This window comes from Schistocerca americana, chromosome 6 (genome assembly GCF_021461395.2).
Source record: "Schistocerca americana isolate TAMUIC-IGC-003095 chromosome 6, iqSchAmer2.1, whole genome shotgun sequence".
Classification (NCBI taxonomy): domain Eukaryota; kingdom Metazoa; phylum Arthropoda; class Insecta; order Orthoptera; family Acrididae; genus Schistocerca; species Schistocerca americana.
In genome coordinates, this window is record NC_060124.1 from 600,798,965 (window position 1) to 600,814,480 (window position 15,516).

The 15,516-nt window shown below is 44.7% G+C and overlaps 1 protein-coding gene across 1 annotated transcript in view; it reads right to left on the reverse strand.

The window, feature by feature from the left end:
* The window catches only part of LOC124620334 (uncharacterized serine-rich protein C215.13-like), a gene marked incomplete at its 5' end in the record, with an annotated part of 85,060 nt that extends 70,851 nt beyond the window's left edge, over window positions 1-14,209 (reverse strand). The window contains 2 exons of the mRNA XM_047147009.1: window positions 10,610-10,646; window positions 12,662-14,209. Coding sequence (XP_047002965.1) covers window positions 10,610-10,646; window positions 12,662-14,209 — 1,585 coding nt within the window. The remainder of the gene's footprint in view (window positions 1-10,609; window positions 10,647-12,661) is intronic.
* Between the last annotated feature and the right edge of the window lie 1,307 nt (window positions 14,210-15,516).

Here is a 15,516-nt window from a genome sequence, read left to right on the forward strand (position 1 = left end):
CGGTGAACCTCAAAGGTTTTATTTCTTCTTCATGCATTTTAATACCTACTCCAAACTTTTCTTTTGTTTCCTTTACTGCTTGGTCAATATACAGATCGAATAGCATCTGAGAGAGGCTATAACCATGTCTCACTCCCTTCGCCACCACTGTTTCCCTTTCATGTCCACCAACTCTCATAACTGCCATCTGGTTTCTGTACAAATTGTAAATAGCCTTTCGCGCACTGTATTTTACCCCTGCCACCTTCATAATTTGAAAGACTGTTCCAGTAAACATTGTCAAAAGCTACAAATGCTAGAAATGTAGGTTTGCCTTTCCTTAATCTAGTTTCTAAGAAAAGTCGTAGGGTCAGTATTTCCTCACATGTTCAAACATTTCTAAGGAATCCAAACTGATCTTCCCCGAGGTCAGCTTCTACGTTTTTCCATTCATCTGTAAAGAATTCATGTTAGTATTTTGCATCCGTGACTTATTAAACTGATTGTTTGGTAATTTTCACATCTGTCAGCACCTGCTTTCTTTGGGATTGGAATTATTATATTCTTCTTGATGTCTGAGGGTATTTTGCTTGTCTCGTGCATCTTGCTCACCAGATGGTAGAGTTTTGTCAGGACTGGCTCTCCCAAGGCTGTCAGTAGTTCTAATGGAATGTTGTCTACTCCCAGGGCCTTGTTTCAACTAAGGTCTTTCAGTCCTCTGTCAAACTCTTCACGCAGTATCGTATCTTCCATTTCATCTTCATCTGCATCCTCTACCATTTCCATAATATTGGTCCTCAAGTACGTCGCCCTAGTATAGACCCTCGATATACTCCTTCCAGCTTTCCGCTTTCACTTCTTTGCTTAGAACTGGGTTTCCATCTGAGCTCTTGATATTCATACAAGTGGTTCTCTTTTCTCCAAAGGTCTCTTTAATTTACCTGTAGGCAGTATCTATCTTACCCCTAGTGAGATAAGCCTCTATATCCTTACATTTGTCCTCTATGGATTGCCTGCTTAGACATTTTGCACTTCCAGTCAATCTCATTTTTGAGACGTTTGTATTCCTTTTTGCCTGCTTCATTTACTGCATTTTCATATTTTTACCTTTCATCAATTAAATTCAATACTTCTTCTGTCACCCAAGGATTTCTACTAGCCCTCATCTTTTTACCTACTTGATCCTCTGCTGCCTTCACTACTTCATCCCTCAAAGCTAACCATTCTTCTTCTACTGTATTTCTTTCCCACATTCCTGTCAGTTGTTCCGTTATATTCTCCCTTAAATTCTGTACAGCATCTTGTTCTCTTAGTTTATCCAGGTCCCACCTCCTTAAATTCCCACCTTTTTGCATTTTCTTCAGTTTTAATCTACAGTTCATAACCAATAGATCGTGGTCAGAATCCACATCTGCCCCTGGAAATGTCTTACAATTTAAGATCTGGTTCCTAAATCTCTGTCTTGCCATTATATAATCTATCTGATACCTTCTAGTATCTCCAGGATTCTTCCAAGTATACCACCTTCTTTTATGATTCTTGAACAAAGTGATAGCTATAATTAAGTTATGCTCTGTGCAAAATTCTACCAGGCGGCTTCCTCTTGCATTTCTTACCCCCAACCCATATTCACCTATTATATTTCCTTCTCTCCCTTTTCCTACTATCAAATTCCAGTCACCCATCACTATCAAATTTTCGTCTCCCTTCACTACATGAATAATTTCTTTTATCTCATCATACATTTCATCAATTTCTTCATCTGCAGAGCTAGTTGTCTTACAAACTTTAACTACTGTAGTAGGCATGGACTGTGTGTTTATCTTGGCCACAATAATGCATTCACTATGCTGTTTGTAGTAGCTTAACCACACTCCCATCTTTTTATTCATTATTAAACTTACTCCTGCATTACCTATATTTCATTTTGTATTTATAACCCTGTATTAACCTGGCCAAAAGTCTTGTCCCTCCTGCCACTGAACTTCACTAATTCCCACTATATCTAAGTCTAACCTATCCATTTCCCTTTATAAATTTTCTAACCTACCTGCCCGATTAAGGGATCTGACATTCCATGCTCCGATCCATAGAACGCCAGTTTTCTTTCTCCTGATAACAATATCATCTTGAGTAGTCCCTGACCTGAGATAGAAATGGGGGACTATTTTACCTCTGGAATATTTTGCCCAAGAGGACGCCATCATCATTTAATCATACAGTAAAGCTGCATGCCCTCGGGAAAATTTACGGCTGTAATTTCCCCTTGCTTTCAGTCATGCGCAATAACAGCACCAGCACCAGCACAGTAAGGGCATTTTGGTTAGTGTTACAAGGCCAGGTCAGTCAATCATCCAGACTGTTGCCCCTGCAACTACTGATAAGGCAGCTGCCCCTCTTCAGGAACCACACGTTTGACTGGCCTCTCAACAGATATCCCTCCGTTTTGGTTGCTCCTACGGTATGGCTATCTGTATCATTGAGGCACGCAAGCCTCCCCAGCAATGTCAAGGTCCATTACTCATGGGATGTGGGGGTAAGATGCAATAATACCCTGGCTGGAATCCTGCAAGGCACTGCTCCTTCGCAACTGAGTCAAGTTTCGAGTTGATATGTTATATTTTTTAGTTAGGTCATGTCTGTATTATCTGGAATTGCATCTGTAATATTAATGCACCTATGAGTGTTTCAGTGCATGACCATCCGTCAATGTTATTAATTATAATTTGTGTTCGGGGTCATGCATCATGAAAGTGTAAGAGTATACTGTGTCGGAGGCAAAGCAATCTTGGTACATGTGTACGCTTCAGCTAATGTATCAACAAGTGCTGATATTTTTGCTTCTGAATAATACAAATTTTAAGGAGTATTAAATTGTATCTCTAGTCAGTTGTGCCATACGTTCACATTTTCTACTTTCTGGCCTTTATTGTATGAAGCTGTATTTGTGCAGATTACTGTTCCCATTGATGTGTGTCAGCAGAAAATGATGTGTTTCAGTGCCCTGGGCCCAGAGTAGAGGTATGTTTGCATTTTTCCATGGCGGCACTTCCATCATCACATGGCACCCATATAGACTGGCAGTCTGATGCCCCTGCCAGTCGCACCTTTGTGGGACGAGGGAAGTGACTTTGCTCATTTAACATGTGACATGGTGGAGTGTCAGCTATGGGCAGGAACCAGTAGTCTGCTTGTTTTGGTGAATTTATTGAGATCGGGAGATTAAGGCACATTTTCCAAGCCTGAGGTTCCTCCTCATTATACCTTTAACTACTCGCTTAAACCTTTGTCTCTTACTACTAAATCTCAACACATTAAGCTGGTTCGTTCGTTGGTTGCTTGGGGATGGAGACCAGACAGCGTGGTCATCGGTCTCATCGGATTAGGGAAAGATGAGGAAGGAAGTCAGCCATGCCCTTTCAGAGGAACCATCCTGGCATTTGCCTGGAGTGATTTAGGGAAATCACGGAAAACCTAAATCAGGATGGCCGGATGCGGGATTGAACCGTCGTCCTCCCGAATGCGAGTCCAGTGTCTAACCACTGCGCCACCTTACTCGGTAAACAACACGTTAAGTTTAAACCATGCTAGTTAAAAGTATAAACTGTCGATCGTTACCCTGGTGCATAGTCATTAATTAACTCCACTTGGGAAATTTGGCTGCTTGTTTCTTGTTGACTCTGATAGCTCTCTGCTGTAGCTCTCTGTTTGTTCTGAAATTTGGACAGTTGTATATTTATTAAAGGTCATTTTTAATGTTTGTTTGCAATGCATGGGTTACTGCTTAAGGGTTGTTCTTCCTTTTTGTAAAGTGTTAAACATTGCTAAGAGGCCTTCCAACAGCTACAATCAGTGGTGTGACTTGCGAATCTTCCTGAATTTGGATGAATGTTATTCAGGAGTCTAACAGTTACAAAAGATGCAAGTTATCAGCACATTTAATGCTTTCAATGTAATTCATTTGACTGATAATATTTTTGTTGAACCTGCCCAATTGGTGTGACCTTTCTTTGTTTTGTGACCTGTGCACTTCCAATTTCCTGCCCCGTTTGCAATGGTACAATTGACAAAATATGGCTTCTAATTAATTAAGCCTGTTCAAGTTATGACTGTGAGTATCATGACTGTAAGAAATTTATTAATTTGTAGTAATAATAGTAATAATAATAATAATAATAATGTTTGTAAGTAATGAAGTGTATTACATAAAATAACAAGTGACAAAATATGTGAGTCCACATTCCATTTCTTTTCCTTAAAGCTGTTCCAACCCAAGTTATGAGGTATCAATGTCTTTATGACAGAAGAAGAGCAGCAATGTGATTCACAATTCCTGGAACACGCAATTAAAGATTCAACAGATATATTAAATGTTCGTCTTCCATTTCAGGAACAGCCGAGTTTGTTATGCAATTCCTTCCACAATGCAGTAAAATTCTTTTCTTAAACTGAACAGAAACTAGCAAGATAATCAAAGTTTGTGGAAAGCTACACCAAGTTTATGAGGAAGTATGAATATTTAAGACATATGGTAATAGTAGTCATGACACATGCCATTTAATATTACATGCCACATCAGCTGTTCTTAAAAAAGCCAACTCAACTACCAAAGCAAGAGTAGTGTTTGATTGTGTTGCCAAATGGAATACGAATTTGTCACACAACAGTCTTACAATGGTAGGACCAACCATGAAATATTAATTGCACTCCATAAGATTATGCTTCCACATGCAACACATTGCCTTCACAGTAGACATGGAGAATATGTATAGACAGGTTCTGGTAGTAATTGAAGATCCCACATTTCAATGAATATTGTGAATGATTGATAGATCTGCACCACCTCAGGAATACCAATGAAAGAAAATCACATATACAATGATTTGTGCCCCCTCCCTTGCGGCACAGTGTATATTACGATCAGCTTGCGAAGAGAGTGAGCAGAGTGAAGCAGCAAACATTCTCACTAATCATTTCTATATGGACCACTGTATCTCAGGTTGCGATACAGTAAGGGCTGAAACTGAGTTCCAACAATATCTATTGAAGATATTGATCAGAAGTGGATGTTCACTATGAAAATGGTACAACAACAGTGCCAAACTGTTCAAAAATATCCCCTCAGTGGTGCAAGAAACACAACTACTTTTACTGCTTGATAATGATGAGGATATTACAACTTCAGGTTTACTCTAGCAACCGGCTGATGATCATTTTAAAATTGTAAACAATGTCAAACCAGCACCTAATATCTACAGCTTCACAAAACACACACTACTGTGTGACACATCAAACATTTTTGGTCCTTTTGGATGAATTAGTTCCACTGTGATCACATTTAAGATATTTTTGCAATGTCTATGGCAGCATAAGTTAATGTGGAATGAGCCCTTGCCCTCAGAGTTCCACTCCTTGTGGCAGACACTGTACAGTCAAATTCTACTGACAGACAGCATGCACGTTGATTGTATAGTCATTGCACGAGGGACACCTATCAGCATACAGAAGTCAGTACAAGATTTGGATGACTATCGAAAGATTTTCATTTGATTCTATTTCTTGTGTCAGAGACCTACCTGAATATTACTGGAAGCAAATCCCAAAAAGCAAGAGTAGCTACACACTCACTTTTACTTCACTCAGCACAATCTGTGGTACATGAGATACCAAACACGAAGTTAGTTTTATTGAATTACTAAGCTACATGTGTTAAAGTCTTGACACCCAGAGACAAGAAGACCTCTCTATGAAGTGCACAAGATAGCTATTTAACAGCCAGAAAAATATTCTATGAAGATTTTTTTAACTTTGTCTGGCTATGGTAACAGCAAGAAGAGTTACTCTACTATCATTTTAGAAAGGTACTTGATGTGTAATTGCAATATCTAAATATTTTAGACAACTGTAGATATCATACCTACTGTGGTGTAACCTATCACTTGGGTACAGTTACATATTTCGCAATGTCTGTAGTACCGATGAATGATGGCTGCAGCAATAATGTCATCTTATAGTTCATATAATGGGTTTACACTTTTACTCACTTCAGGAATTTTTTCTCTTGTGGATGAACTCTGTTGCAGATGTATGAAGAATTTCCACAGACTGGGACAACAATAGTTGCTTTATGAGGCTTCATCGTACCTGCTGATATGAGTTGTTTATTCCATGCTACCTCATTGTGGTTCACTGATGTACCTATCCTCTACATCTGCTAGCACAGTGACAACTGCCATTACATCAGGACACAAACATGAAGTTGAGCTGTCATTAGTATGTAAATATTGTTTAAGAAATTTTCTGGATTGTTCAGTAGACAATTTTATTGTGATAGTGGACTTGAGATAACATTTCGGGTAACAGTGTAAATGAAGTTGCAAAGGTTATGGGGGCCAGGAAGGTGTGGAGTGGAGTGCAAAAAACAATGAGAATGAAGTGGAGATGAATAGGATACACAGAAAGAAGTTGATTAATTAAAATGGTGTTGTGAAGGGCAGCTCACAGAAGGGCTGAAAACCCTGGACTGATGAAATTTGTGAGCACCTTGTTTTGCTACTGGTGATACTCACCTGAACTCTGCCATTCTCACGGGTGCTACCCTCTACTTTCACTCACCTGAGCAATGGGAGGCGGGCCTTGCTCCTCAACGAGGCCTGATTGACAAGAAATGAAATTGCGTGTTAATATAAAAACTACTTTATCTGCCAAGGTAAAACAAACATGTGATTAACTAAGAATGTTACAATGTGACATGATAAAGAACAGAATTATTTCAATCTTTTACAGTGCTTCTAATCAGTGAATAACTGAGCATCTTATCTACTCAAATATGTACAACAGAGAACATTACTAACTGAGTTCCAGAAATCCAAAACTTTATTCCAATTGGTGGCTGCTATCTGAAGACTGCCAGGGGCAAATACATTTTTACTGTCAATATTTCACATAATTATTGACCAAATTTTACAATCCTGTAGTAACGTGCTTATTGAAACATACAACTTTATTTTACAGGATTAAGTCACTGTGGCAAGTGTAACAGTTTGGAACTGTGTGTATGACTGTATACGAAGCCTCACTCACTGCAGGCATATGCAAACATTACATTCGTCCAGTATTTTACAATGAGAGCACTTAGTTACTTGCAGAAAATTTCACCCCCAAATTTGAAATTTCATGAATTTTTTCTCAGGGATACCCCACACAAGGTAATAGAAAAATTTGTTTATCACTTACCACAGTTACCTGTTCGTGCAGTCAAACAGCCACATCAAACAAATACAATGCAACCCTTCTTTATTTACTTACAGATGGGTATATACAGCCACAAGAAGGCACGGCAGATGATGTGGGGTATTTCTCAGGTGCTTTCTTCATAGAGCTGAGGGGGGAAGAACTTTGATGGGTATGGCAACAGGATGGAGTAGGAGACATGATAGCATTGAGGTGGAAGTGGGTGGTGTACCATCTGGATGGTACCTTACAATGCCATCTTGTGAAATTCAACAGAGGGCTCTCTGTTGCTGGCATGTTAAGAGGCCTAAAACAAACTCAGTGCAGCTCATCTTACCCATGTCAGCCACTGCATAGTTTTTGTACAGGGGCCCATAACACTGGACAATTTTCCAGTACTCCTGCACTGCACAGCCTTCATTGATCACAGCACAGTGGCTTACCAGCCAACCCAAGTCACAAACTCTACATCAACTATCTACTTCGGAGTGCCATGGCTATTTTAATAACAATGCAGCCCTCAATATTGGTGTCACCAGCGCAACCTACACTTTAGGTGCCTACAGCAGTGCTTCTCAGTTGTTACAGACTGAGGGCTGAACTGGAGATTCAAGAATAGTTATCATAGTAGCAAATATCTTTCAGTGGAACAGGGCATTCTCTACCTTGCCTTCACTAGAAATCTGTTTCATTAGCTGCATGTTGTTACACACAAACTGTGTTGCAATGAAGCTCTATTCCACTTGGCTACTGAGGGACATCTCTCTTCTTGTGCTATTTTTGTTACTTCTTTGTCTCCGGAAACTTATTACCAGTGTCTTGTGTTCCGTTGGGTAGCCTTTATCTCTGTGTCATTGCACCTCACCATTCTTCTTCAATGATGATGTGGCCCGATTCCTGTATTATTCTGCCTGGTCTGTGCCTCCTTAACACTGCCATTGCCTCCATGAGAATGTCAGTTGTTATATTTTTTGCTGCTGTATAGAAAACTTTTCCTCTGAGCACAACAACAACATAGGAATCTAGGATATCAACAGTGCAACTTTGCAGTGCTCACCTAACACCTTAAAGAATGATTCTCATATTAGTGACATCCTTAGAGCATATAAGAACTATTTTTATGTTGCTTGCACCAGGAAGCTGCTTCATTTGCACAACTTTATCATGTGCCTTCTGTGTCGCAACAAAGTTCTAACATTATGCCTAACTGAGAAACATTTCTCTCCTTGTGCATGGATCATCAACAATAGGTGGGACATATGACCATGAGTGTGGTGGTAGATGGCAGTTCCCTGCGAGACTCCCTGTAGAGAGGTGAGGCAGGAATACAAACAGATTGTTCTGGGGAAAAGACTGTAGTGAATTTCTTAATGGGAAATATTTTATGAGCAAAGGGACAGCGATACTGTACATACATTATCTTTGGATACTTATTATCAGCCATTCTCTCCACATGTGTGAAAACATTTCTTCTATGGAGACAGGGAAGGGCCTGAATGGGTGAGGAAACTGACTACGCAAGGTTGAGGCTGGGAGGGTTATGGGAACAAAGGATATACTGCCGGCAGGGTTCCTACTTCTGCAGTTCAGAAAAGCTGGGGTTGGTGAGAAGGATCCATTATGGCACATGCTGTCAAGCAGTCATTGAAATGAATGATGTCATGTTCGGCAGTATGTTCAGCAACAGGGTGGTCCACTTGTTTACTGGCCACAGTTTGTCAGTGGTAATTCCTGAAGATGGACAGCTTGTTACTTGTCAGTCCCATGCAGAAAGCTGTACAGTGGTTGCAGTTTACTTTGTAAATCACTTGACTGGTTTCACAGGAAACCATGTCTTTGGTGGGTAGGTGATGTATGTTACATGATTGGAGTAGGTGACGGTGGAAGGAATTATGGGACAGGTCTTGCATTTAGTTCTGTTATAGGGATATGAGCCATGATGTAATGGGTTGGGAGCAGGCATTGTGTTCAAATTGCCAATTATATATAAGTTTGGTGGACAGAGCAATACCACTGTGGGTGAGGCGGGATGGATAGTAGGCATGGCATTTCAAATTTCGGAACACAATGACGGGTAGTCAAACCTTAGTGGAGAATGTAATTCAGTTGTGGTTGGTACTTAATTATGAGGGGAATGCTCCCCTGTAGTCAGACAGAGAGACTTGGAGGGTTGTTGGAGACTGCAAATATAAGGCACAGGAGATTTCTTTTTGTATACTTTATTGAGACCCCCAGTTTATTTCAAGGAGCAATGTTCATCCCTGTAGATGTGAGAACTGTGGGTGGATAGGATGTATGGAAGGAACTTCTTGGTATGGAATGGGTGGCAGTTGTCAAAATGGACTCATCACTTGTGGTTAGTAGGTTTGATATGGACAGAAGCAGTGAAGAAGCCATCTTTGAAGTAGATGTCAACATCTATGGAGGTGGCTTGTTGGCTTGAGAAAGTCCAGGTGAAGCAATGGGGGAGAAGCTGTTGAGGTTGGGTGGGATGTGAATAGGGTGGCTTCAATCTCGATGCAGATCACAAAGATGTCTTCAGTGAACCTGAATGATATGAGTGTTTAGGAAGGATTTTCAACCCATTACCCCATCACTCATATCCATGTAACAGACCTAGATGCAAGACCTGTCCCATACATCCTACCACCACCACCACCACCACCACCACCACCACCACGTACTGCTCCAGTCCGGTCCCATTCACCAGCTATCCCATCAAGGGCAGGACTACCTGTGAAACCACTCACATGATATATAAGCTAAGTTGCAGCCATTGTGCTGCATTCTATGATGGCATGACAACAAACAAGCTGTCTGTCCACATAAAGGGCCACCTACAAGCAGGGCAAGAAACAAGTTTGCAGGCTGCCCAACACGACATCATTCATTTCAATGACTGCTTCACTGCCCGAGACATACAGATCATGCCAACAAACACCAGTTTTTCCAAATTGTGAAGGTGACAACCCTCCAGGCATTATACTCTATGTTCCTACAACCCTCACTTTGGTTACTCACTTTTCTCACTTTTACAATGACTTATTATTAAATGTAAATTTGGTACTTAAAACTTTGTCTTCTTTCTTTTTTATCACATTTTCCACACAATCTACCACAGTACACATTTGAAACACAACTGCACATTTGTGACCAATCTCTTGTAGTTACAAAGGCACAGCCAATTTTCAGTATGAATTATGTACTACGTAATTAATATCCAGTGTCAGGTTCAAGCATAAAATTCTGAACAACTGTTTCACTGATGTACTTTAGCACACCACCAATGAAGAATTAATGTCAAAGAAAAAGATGGAAAAATGTGTGCCACACAAGACAACATTAAAGTGATAACTTTAACACGTAATTAAGCTACTGAAGAAAGTGAAAATCTCACCTGCTGCTACCTCCTCTGCCTGCACCTCTTGTGGCTCCTGGAAAAAAATTAAAAGCCTGAATAACATTACATCAGCTTAATTTAAGTGTAAATCAAACACCCTGACATGTGGCAGTGGTATGTCATCTCACTGCACATGCTCATCTAAGTGTTAGTAAGTTGGTAAATTAAATATTGATAGAGATTACGAATAAGTTGCAGTGACAAGTAGATATATATGGAATTTTATTAATGTTAGAGTGATGAAAACAGCATAATGATCCAAGTTAAGAACCACAAAATAATTGAATTTTAATTGAACTTAACACTATAAATTCACTAGAGCTGCCAGCTGCCACAGACAGCCACGGTCACAGAGTAGGACAAAGATGACCACAAAATGCAAGTCGACAGGGTGGGAATGCAGACCATAGCTGCTGGATGTTTGAAGGCTGCTGTAAGGATACTGCCAGAGACCAACACAGAGGTACAACATAGTTTGCTGGATCAAACACCCTTCAACTATGACCTGGTGTAGTAATCAAAAGGATCACGGAAAGGGAAATGAATAACAGACAATTATAAAATCACAGATCATAGAGATAGTGATTGGCTCTGTCATGGCTGCATCTGCTGCTATCAAGACAGGAATTTGTGAATGGGTCTTGGTGCCAGAGAGCTATCTGAGGTTGAGCCACAACAACAGAAGAGGGAGTGGAACTGTTAAAAGAACTAGTAAATTAAATCCAGCCAGTTTTTTTGCTATCCTGAAGGGTGCGACGACACTGTGTGTGCAATTGTTTATAATGAACATTGTTTGTCATCATAGAATGTTGGTTAAAAACATGGAGAGCACATCTCTGCATGTGAGTTGAGTCCCAACATGGCTCAGTCAACTGAGGGACTGTTACATTGCACGGTAAAGTTGAAGTGCAAGAATGGAACATTGTTGGCAGTAATGATTACATTTATAACTGGGGAAATACTGTTTCTCCAAGGGTGCCAGGGAGCATTAAATCTCTCATCATCCTTAGAAAGATGTCATTTGGGTGTGCATGTAGGTGAGGTGGGAGACCGAAAATGGATAGCAAATGGGAAATGGTCGCTTGATTTTGTACCATACATAATGATGAGATCATCATCAGGGCAAATTCGGCAGTGCAGGAGAGGTCCAGATGGGGGTAGGAGTGCATGGAGTGTGAAAGAAATGTGGGTACTCCCACAGTAAGCCAAATGAGGTTAGGGTGACAGGAGGACAATGAAGAGGGCACCTTTCTGATAGATTCTGGGAGAGTCCCAAGGGGAGCAGCAGAAACGGGTGAGGGAGTTGGCCAGTAAGCTGGAAGCTGACTGTCCAGTGACTTAGGGATGTAAACAGTAGAAATGGAAAAGTCGAGGTGAGGAAGTAAAAGGCAGACAGGATTAGCTTGAAGTTAGGTAGTCAGGAAGACTATGAACTTCATCCTTAATAAACAGCATGACTCCACTGCATGACATAGAATCTGTCCCTGGGTGATGGTGTGAGATTGGGCAGATGTCAAAGCAGACTGGAAATAAACGAGAGAGTTCAAAGCAGGTCGTGAGCATGCAATTTTGTTTCCTGGAAGCAGAGAACAAGTAGAGACTATGATTCCAAGAGCAGCCATAATTCCTCTTTGTTGGATCAAAGGCCACAAAAATTCCACTGGAAGAGTGCCACGATTAGGAAAGTGGAAAAGGGACAAAATGGAGGGGTATCACCTCAGTGGCTATTGAGTAGCAGCTTTCGAAGGCTCACTGGCGCAGGTCACAGAGGCTGGAGATTCTGCCTCTATGTCGGCATTCTCATTCTGTCTATTCTGTCCGTCCTTGGAATCCAGAGCAGAAAAATTGCTGGAGGTGCATACCGGCAACAAGGAGGTCAGTCAGCCAAGGATATCATGTAATGACACCACCAAGGAGGATCTCCGAGCAAATGACTTTCACCTGTGAGTCAAAAGTTTGTGCCTTGTTTGCACAGCTGTAGAGGAAGGGTGTGGACGGCTAGGGGGGAGGGGGACGGCGAGGGGGGGGGGGGCGGCGATGGGGGCCGGCGGGCGGGGAGGCGGACGTGGAGGGGGACGTGGAGGAGTGGGAGGAGGAGGCGGAGGCGGAGGGGGAGGAGGAGGGGGAGGGTGACGAGGAGGCGGAGGGGGAGGGTGACGAGGAGGCGGAGGGGGAGGGTGACGAGGAGGCGGAGGGGGAGAAGGAGGCGGAGGAGGAGGTGGGTGACGAGGAGGCGGAGGGGGAGAAGGAGGCGGAGGAGGAGGAGGAGGAGGGTGACGAGGAGGAGGAGGAGGAGGGTGACGAGGAGGAGGAGGAGGAGGGTGACGAGGAGGAGGAGGAGGAGGAGGGTGACGAGGAGGAGGAGGAGGAGGAGGGTGACGAGGAGGAGGAGGAGGGTGACGAGGAGGAGGAGGAGGGTGACGAGGAGGAGGAGGAGGGTGACGAGGAGGAGGAGGAGGAGGGTGACGAGGAGGAGGAGGAGGGTGACGAGGAGGAGGAGGAGGGTGACGAGGAGGAGGAGGAGGAGGAGGGTGACGAGGAGGAGGAGGGTGACGAGGAGGAGGAGGAGGAGGAGGGTGACGAGGAGGAGGAGGAGGAGGAGGAGGGTGACGAGGAGGAGGAGGAGGAGGAGGAGGGTGACGAGGAGGAGGAGGAGGAGGAGGAGGGTGACGAGGAGGAGGAGGAGGAGGAGGGTGACGAGGAGGAGGAGGAGGAGGAGGAGGAGGGTGATGAGGAGGAGGAGGAGGAGGGTGACGAGGAGGAGGAGGAGGAGGGTGACGAGGAGGAGGAGGAGGGTGACGAGGAGGAGGAGGAGGAGGAGGAGGGTGACGAGGAGGAGGAGGAGGAGGAGGAGGGTGACGAGGAGGAGGAGGAGGAGGAGGAGGGTGACGAGGAGGAGGAGGAGGAGGAGGGTGACGAGGAGGAGGAGGAGGAGGAGGAGGAGGAGGGTGACGAGGAGGAGGAGGAGGAGGAGGAGGAGGGTGACGAGGAGGAGGAGGAGGAGGAGGAGGGTGACGAGGAGGAGGAGGAGGAGGAGGAGGGTGACGAGGAGGAGGAGGAGGAGGAGGAGGGTGACGAGGAGGAGGAGGAGGAGGAGGAGGAGGAGGAGGGTGACGAGGAGGAGGAGGAGGAGGAGGAGGAGGAGGAGGAGGAGGAGGAGGAGGAGGAGGAGGGTGACGAGGAGGAGGAGGAGGAGGAGGAGGAGGAGGAGGAGGGTGACGAGGAGGAGGAGGAGGAGGGTGACGAGGAGGAGGGTGACGAGGAGGAGGAGGAGGAGGAGGGTGACGAGGAGGAGGAGGAGGAGGAGGGTGACGAGGAGGAGGAGGAGGAGGAGGGTGACGAGGAGGAGGAGGAGGAGGAGGGTGACGAGGAGGAGGAGGAGGAGGAGGGTGACGAGGAGGAGGAGGAGGAGGGTGACGAGGAGGAGGAGGAGGAGGGTGACGAGGAGGAGGAGGAGGAGGAGGGTGACGAGGAGGAGGAGGAGGAGGAGGGTGACGAGGAGGAGGAGGAGGAGGAGGGTGACGAGGAGGAGGAGGAGGAGGAGGGTGACGAGGAGGAGGAGGAGGAGGAGGAGGGTGACGACGAGGAGGAGGAGGAGGAGGAGGAGGGTGACGAGGAGGAGGAGGAGGAGGAGGAGGGTGACGAGGAGGAGGAGGAGGAGGAGGGTGACGAGGAGGAGGAGGAGGAGGAGGGTGACGAGGAGGAGGAGGAGGAGGAGGAGGAGGGTGACGAGGAGGAGGAGGTGGAGGAGGGTGACGAGGAGGAGGAGGAGGAGGAGGAGGAGGAGGAGGAGGAGGAGGGTGACGAGGAGGAGGAGGAGGAGGGTGACGAGGAGGAGGAGGAGGAGGAGGGTGACGAGGAGGAGGAGGAGGAGGAGGGTGACGAAGAGGAGGAGGAGGGTGACGAAGAGGAGGAGGAGGGTGACGAAGAGGAGGAGGAGGGTGACGAAGAGGAGGAGGAGGGTGACGTAGAGGAGGAGGAGGGTGACGTAGAGGAGGAGGGGGAGGAGGAGGAGGGGGAGGAGGAAAATGGGTCGGATGAGGGGGAGGGGGAGTTGGAGGAGTAGAAGAAGACGGGGCTGCTACTACGTCACTGGGTGATTTTACAACCACAGTGCTGTATTTCTCATCACGTGTCTGGATGTCTATGTCCTTCATGAACTGAGATGTAGCAAGAACAGTACTGTAACTGCCTGATGGTAGAACACAGGCTTACTTCCTTGACCCAGATTTCCTGGACACCCGATCATCGAGGTACACGAGACCAACTCAGGAGGAGTTGGCATGGTCACCATTACATCTTTTGCAGCAGGGAGGAGGTGACAGCCAGGTTACACAGTTGGCTGCGTGTCACCAGGACATACGAGTGTGGTCATAATGATCACATTGGTAACAATGCATTGTGTTCAGAATGTGTTGTCTTACTGGTCGTTGACAGAAGCATCACTCTATCAAATGTGAAAAAAAGGTAGGGAAGCCTGGCCCTACTCCAATGGTGTAGTCAGGGAAGGAAAAGTTGCTGTGTAATATGAAGTTGCATTCAATAATTGTTCACAATTCATAGAAATTTCCTTCTGAGATCAGAAAGAACTTTGCATCTAAATACACTTCATGTGTCAAGCATCCCACCAATACCAGCCACTCTGACCAGGGGCTCTCCACAAGGGTGCCACTGAGCCACAGCGAGGGCCATTTGGTATGGCAGCCACTGCCGGGGGTTCCAATGCTCCGAGAAGGCAAGCAAACACAACTTGCCATACATGGAGAGTCAGGAATCAGGAGTGCGATCCCTGTGTTTTCAGGGGGCTCAGCCATATGGGTACGTAATAGCCTCAACCCTCTGGTGACTTAGGAGGGTGGAAGGGGGCTAGAGGGTGGAAGGAGGCTAGAGGGTGGATGGGCGAG